Source organism: Scardinius erythrophthalmus (assembly GCF_964197995.2).
Source record: "Scardinius erythrophthalmus genome assembly, chromosome: 18".
Lineage (NCBI taxonomy): Eukaryota > Metazoa > Chordata > Actinopteri > Cypriniformes > Leuciscidae > Scardinius > Scardinius erythrophthalmus.
The window spans coordinates 19,187,192-19,194,022 of record NC_138238.1 but is presented as its reverse complement, the minus strand read 5'-3'; the positions used below and the strand labels follow the sequence as shown (position 1 = coordinate 19,194,022).

The window sequence follows — 6,831 nt, the reverse complement described above, 5'->3', positions numbered from 1 at the left end:
GTTAGCATCTTCTTATTTGTTTTGACATACAGAATGCTTTTTTTATAAACTAATATGAAACACTTTATCGAGTGGTGAATGTTTCGTGTGTTGGAATCATTGCATTGGTGGTATGTGCTGCAAATCACTCATTATGGGTTAAACATAAATCAAAAAGCTGCTAAACTGATGACCTGCTCCTCTAACGTTACAAGGTGAGCAGAAAATGAACAGATATAAAGTAACTTCAACTTTATTAAACATGTTTTTTTTTTTGTTTTTTTTTTTTATGTCACTCTGCCTGAAAGGACAGAATGAATGAACAAGTAACGTTACTCAATAATGTACTTCAAAACACATGACCAGAAAGTAATGCTGCCTTCACGTGCTATCGGAAATTTCCTACTTTCCACTTCAGAAGTCGTCATTACGAGCTCATCGCATTAACATTGTTGAGACTTGAGAGGGCGTTCATGTCCATTTTTTTGTACTAGGAAACTAATATTTATTTACGGTAATAGTGATAGCATGATGTGAAGGCAGCATCTCTTGAAATTCCCCACTTCAAACACTCCAACTTCAAATATCGTCAAATAACAATGATTAGAATGTGGTTGATTAAGATGTTAATGGAACAGAATAGTTAACGCCAAATTACAACAGCTGTTTAAAACAATTAAAAACTGGGTTAAGATGGGAAAAGATGCTGCCTCTGTGTAAACTTTTACTGAATGTGTAAATAACTTAATATCATTTCTATTGAAGGGGTCATGAACTGCATTGCACTTATAATGTTAATATGATTTTTACACCGAAAATTTTTCATAATTTAGAAATAAAAGGCATTTTACTACCCTGATTTTAACCCTCTTATTTGACTGCTCTGTTTTAAGGGGCGTGTCTGCTGTGGGACTTCGGAACAAAAGTGGGCGTTTCTAAATTTGTGGGTTTTTTCAAACTGGTGGGTGTTTATAAATCATGCAATGAAAATTATGCAGAGCACAAATTCCGATTATGGGACACCATGTTTGGCTACACGTCACTTTCACTTCACTTATAAACTCGCGCTGTTTGATTGACAGCTCCAGCGATTGCAAAGGGAGCGTTTTTTTTATCGCTTTCTATATATTACTTAATCACAGTTTAAATAACAGCTTAATTTCATCCTACTAAGAGAAGCATTGTGAAGTTTATCGTTTAGTCACTGGTTTGATTTACTGACACATAGACAAAGACATCTGACTGAATCATGACATATCAGAAATTACTGGTCACAGATCATGCATTAGAATTAACACGGTTACTTACATGTTGTTACTTTCGAGTCCATATCGTAAAGTGTTTACAAAGCCTGCGCCGAAATTCTGACTGATTTACTAAAGAAACCACTGTGAAATGTACTGCTGGGAGAAAAAATCAATTCACCTAGCTATCGCATTTTTTTTTTTTTTTTTTTTTTACGATTCTAAAATCTATTCTTTTATTCCAGAATCGATATTAATTCAAATTCAATTGCTACATTTTTGTCCTTGCTTGTAGATGAGGTTGACAGAAGTTAGCCACTTTCGTTCCAACAGAGGATGAAGTGAGTGTTGAGTGACAATATCCCTAGTGGATGTGTGATAGTGACGTGAGACTGAAAGCACCGAAATGCCCTCGCGCTACTCATATGCTGAGAGAGAGATAAGACAATAGAGCTGCACGATTCATCTTTAAAAGACTGATCTCGATTCAGACACCCACGCGATCTTTCAATTCGTCTGTCTATTAAACTTTGACAAAATCATATCACAACATTCAAATCTGTGTCGGTGCCCGCCGCTGACCCGGAGAGAGTTGTCATGAAACCGCAGTCTTTTCAACCTCATAGTATCATTATTTCTGTGATGCAATAGTTAAAATTATCATAGAAGTACTTGGATAAAAGTTTAAAGTTCAAATATGAACACTGATGGCGATCAATATCAGCTTTTGATAGAAGCTTGGTGCTTTAAATAACGCATTTATTGATTACATTGTTTTGCCACTAAATGGCGACAAGTGATTGTTAAAAAATGTATTTGTTATTGAATAATTTATTCAAGAGAATCTAGTATTGTATGAGGCTTCTGAAATAAGTCAGAAAGATGTGATCATTTGTTTTTGTAAATATGTCTCATATGGTCGATGGTCTAGTGTTAAAAAAATTTGCAATATCGTATCGGCACCCAAGTATCATGATAGTTTCGAATCGGGAGATAGGTGTATCGTCCCAGCCCTAGTGAAATGTACCGCATACAAATAAATAGGCCTAATGCTTAACTGAGACATTCACATTGTTGATAATAAAAAATAACCACATTCTTAGCATTACGATCCTTTGGAAGGTAATATTATATAAGTAGAGGCAGTCTTTCACCTATTTGTCATAGGCACATTTCACAATGAGCCATTCGTTGGGCTTGGTTACAATTAAAGCTGTTTTTGGACTAAACAGGAAGTTTTCAGTTCTGAAACTTACAGGATATTCTGATAGTATGATGACCTCTGTATGTCAAAAGATTAAGGAAAATTTGACTTCTCAGTTCATGACCCCTTTAATATATATGGTTGGAGCCATTCAAGTTTGAATTTTTGAATTGTATTTATTGTAACTTAACTGTTCACTTAAACTACGATTTAATGTTTTAATGAATTTAAAGAAGATGACTTTTATTTTGTAAGGTGGCTCTGTATAAGGAAGTAGGCTGATTGGAATCAGGTGTGAAGGTGGAGAGAGCATAGCTGTCGACCACACATTGTTTGATAGACCAAGATTAACCTTTTTTTTTTGTTGCTTTCTTGTGGAAAACGTTCTAAATTTGGCATTTATATTGGATAGGCTATTTCTTGGATTATGTGCATCAAAGAATCCCTCAACCTTTACACAAGATGGGTGGCTTTTTTTATTTGTGGACAAAAAGCCCCTACATATATTTTTAAATGTCATTAATGTAAAATACTAATTCAACTATTCTATTTAAAATCCTTTTTGACAATTATATTTAAACAACTGAATAACAGATGACAGACAAATTAAAATATTGAAATATATTTTGTCCGTAATAGCTTGTAGAAGATTGTGCACAACAGGCTTTTTACAGCAGCTTTGATCATGTTGATAATTTAGAGGCCTTAGAAGTTTATAGGGTTATATCTCAACATATTTAGTGATTAAACATGATACAAATAAAAATATCCCATTTTTATAGACATTTTATCAGATTATATAAGCATTTTTAACAGTGAATTTCAAAGTGTTAAACTTTTAGCCTTTCAGCTTTCAAAGCATATGTACTTTTGTACTTAATTAAAGTGGTGAAATTTCTCCCAATACTGACAACGTTCCTAAACCATAAATAAATATGGTAAAAATTCCTGATATTGTCATCAATGGTTTCCAAAACCACTTTCAAGAAGGAAAAAATAGGCCTACATAATATTATGATGATATTAATATGTCATATCCATTTATGTCCACTCATCTATAAAGCACAACATATTGTTTTTACAATAATTACAATAATTGTAAAAGTTTGATGTCTGATTTCTTATTTCTTTACATTAATGCTGAATCATCATTGTTTACATTCAAATGTTTATTTATTTTGTTTAGCTCTAAAGATTAAAACAGCATTTTTATGTTTCACATTGATCAGACCTGATGATATTTAATTTTATAGGAGGAAGAATGTCCACAAGCAGAAGTCCAAACAATCCTTCATGCACGGTTGACCTTGGTGCTCAATACATAAGTGCCACACCATACTACGCTCGTATTCACAGCAGGTGGGCTACTTCTCAGTACTGTATCTGATCTGTATGGTGTGGATATCACTTTTTTTGAAAATGCATTTTCTTGTATTTTTCAGTTTTTATGAAGAACTCTTAGCACAAGACATTTTGAAACCTCTCGTTGCTCCTGTTGAAGACATGATGTCTAAGGAAGAAGGAATTATGAACTATGTGACGCCCCATGGGGTCTCGTCCATCGTCAAACACTACCTCAAAGAGTCAGGTAGGTCATTTGAATTCAGGTTCAACTTATTTCCTAGCATTTCATTTCTGATTTCTTCTTCTGGTTCTGCTGTAAGTCATAATGATATACACTACCGTTCAAATGTTTTGGTGTCAGAAAGATTTGTTTTTATAAAGAAATGAATACTTTTATCCAGCAAAGATGCATTAAATTGATCAAAAGTTACAGTAAAGACATTTATAATGTAACAGCATATTTCTATTTTAAATAAAATATCTATTTTAAAATATCTATTTTATTCATCTAATAATCCTGGGGAATCCAAAAAAAATTAGGTTTTCAACACTAATAATGATTTTTGAAGGATCATGTGACACAAAATTCAGCTTTGCCATCACAGGAATTAAAAGATTGTAAAATTTAATAAAATAGAAAACAATTATTTTAAATTGTAACAATAATTCACAATATTACTGTTTTTACTGTGTATTTAATAAAATAAATGCAGCCATGGCAAGCATAAGAGACTTTTAAACCTGCAGTTTTTCATAAAAAATATTCTAATGCAAATATCTACATTTAATTTAAAACGTGTATTAAAATAGCAAAAAAATATGCTGTTGCATAAAGTTTTTTTTTTTTTTTTTCTCCATCAGGGCAATTTCACACAGAAATGCTTTTTATTTATTCACACTTCAGAAAGGCAAGACAGATTAAATAACTGATTTTATCGCTGTTCATAAAGCAGCTGTTTTTCATCAGCTGTTTAATAACAGAAATGTGCTGCCAGAAAATAATTTTTGGGTCAGCAAGACCCGAGTCTTCCAGCTGTTTTGTTCCATCTAAATGTTACCTTTCTAGAAAAAAAATCTGATTTCCTAGAGAGAGCCCAGAAGAATTTGGCCAGACTGCAAGCTGATTTATGAACTCAAAGATCACAGCTCTTAGTCAATAATCTGACTGAGTCTTTAGAAACAGTTCAGGATGTTTTGATGTTTTGCATGTGAACAAAAAGCAGCAGTCAGATGGAACTGCTGTAATGTAGCAACATTGTGAAACAACACAATTCAACACAGTTATTCAAAGATCAGCAAAACAGTAAAGGATTTGCATGAAAAGTGAATTGTGTGTATTTGCACGCTATTTACCACCATTTCCCTGATGTTAATTTCATTTACTAATGTTTTTTTCTGTCATCTTAAGCCCTTCTTAAGCCTAATTCACATAAGATATATTAACTGGAATTGGGTTTCTTTTAGGGGTGTAACGATATATCCTTATGGATGCAAGAAATGCCTGCATTGAAAGCGTATTACATTAAACTACTATACATAATGTTGAATATAAATTATTACAATGCAATGGGGGACTATTTGTGGGTCCTGGTAATGTCAAATGTCTGATTTTACCAGTAAAATGAGGCCTACTTTATCAGAATCAGAAAGAGTTGCATTGCCAAGTGTGCTTCACACAAGAAATTTAACGTTCTATTGAAGCTTCCAGTACACACATAAAAATACAAGAAGTCACTTAATAACATTTAAGAATAAAATTCTAAAAGTATAAAGTATATCTGTAAACATTTACAGACAACAAATATATTTATAGTTTTGTGAATAATATCATGAATAAATGAGACAAATTAATTTACAAGGATATTGCACAAAAAAGTATGGTATTCCACAAGCATATATGTCTAACAAAATCCTGTATTTTCAGCTTCAGAATAATGAATATTTATATTCTGGTGTCACCATTGCCCTGTGCATTGGGGACCAGGAGGACCAAGTCCTAGCCTATTCAAGTCCACCCCTGATGTAATACCAAATTTAGCATTTTAATAAACAGTACATTTTGTTAACTGTTAACCATATGTCTTAAAAGTAATTATGATAAAAAACTCTTCTTTCTTTTGGCTTGAAGTATTGCGATAATATCGTGATTTTAGTGTTGTGAATTAAATCAAATTACATGAGAGTATTGTTACACCCCTAGTTTTTTTTTTTTTTTACCATTACTCTTGTTTCTAAAATTAGGGATCATGTAAAACTATTTGCATGTGCCATAAACCAAATCTTGACTTTTCTTTGATACATAATCTTCTGCGTGACTTTCTTTGGAATTCTTTCCTTCTATGTTTCTCTCTCCTTTTTTTTCTATTTTCTACTTCTTCTGCTATGTGCAAAATTGCCAACTATGCCACTCCGCACTCAAGCAGGAGCAGAGGTGCTCTACGACCGACACGTCACTCACATTCACCGGAAAGACTCTGGCTGGGAAGTGTGTCACAAAGGGGGAGCATCACAGCAGTTTGACGTTGTGGTTTTAACCATGCCAGTACCCCAAATACTTCAGCTGCAAGGAGACGTGGGATCTTGTGAGTACATTACAACATCACCACAAACACAAATACACAAACACACACACACACACACACACACACACACACTTTGGCCTTCAAATTTAAATATGACTTTTGGTTTTGCTGTCTGCCATTGTTTCTGTTCAAAATATCCTGTGAAATGGCATCATTTTATTATATTATTTAATTTTAGAAATAGCGACAGAGCTGAATGGAAATTCCTAATAAAAAAATATTCCCTTTAATGCATTGTGTGAACTGCAGTGGACAGATGTATTTTTAGTTATAGAAACTAAATTACAACAAATACATTAATTATAAAACTGTTTCTTACATCCTATTCTAAGGAAAATATTTTTACTGCATAGATCTCCTGGAATAAAAGATAAAGGTAGATATACCTTGATGGTTCACCATTTTTGTCAGCCATTATAATTTGTCTTGTCATAAATTAAAGACAAAAAACACATGCATACAGTGCACAAACAACTAA

At 33.0% G+C, this 6,831-nt stretch overlaps 1 protein-coding gene across 5 annotated transcripts in view; it reads left to right on the top strand.

Annotated features, from left to right (window-relative positions):
- rnls (renalase, FAD-dependent amine oxidase) overlaps positions 1 to 6,831 on the top strand; it is a 70,133-nt gene that overhangs the window by 601 nt on the left and 62,701 nt on the right. For 3 of the 5 annotated variants that reach the window (XM_081393270.1, XM_081393271.1, XM_081393273.1), the window contains exons 2-4: positions 3,681 to 3,786; positions 3,870 to 4,015; positions 6,195 to 6,353. In XM_081393270.1, coding sequence (XP_081249396.1) covers positions 3,681 to 3,786; positions 3,870 to 4,015; positions 6,195 to 6,353 — 411 coding nt within the window. Of the gene's footprint in view, positions 1 to 3,680; positions 3,787 to 3,869; positions 4,016 to 6,191; positions 6,354 to 6,831 lie in introns of all 5 variants that reach the window. The other 2 variants (XM_081393274.1, XM_081393272.1) reach the window with 1 other exon arrangement.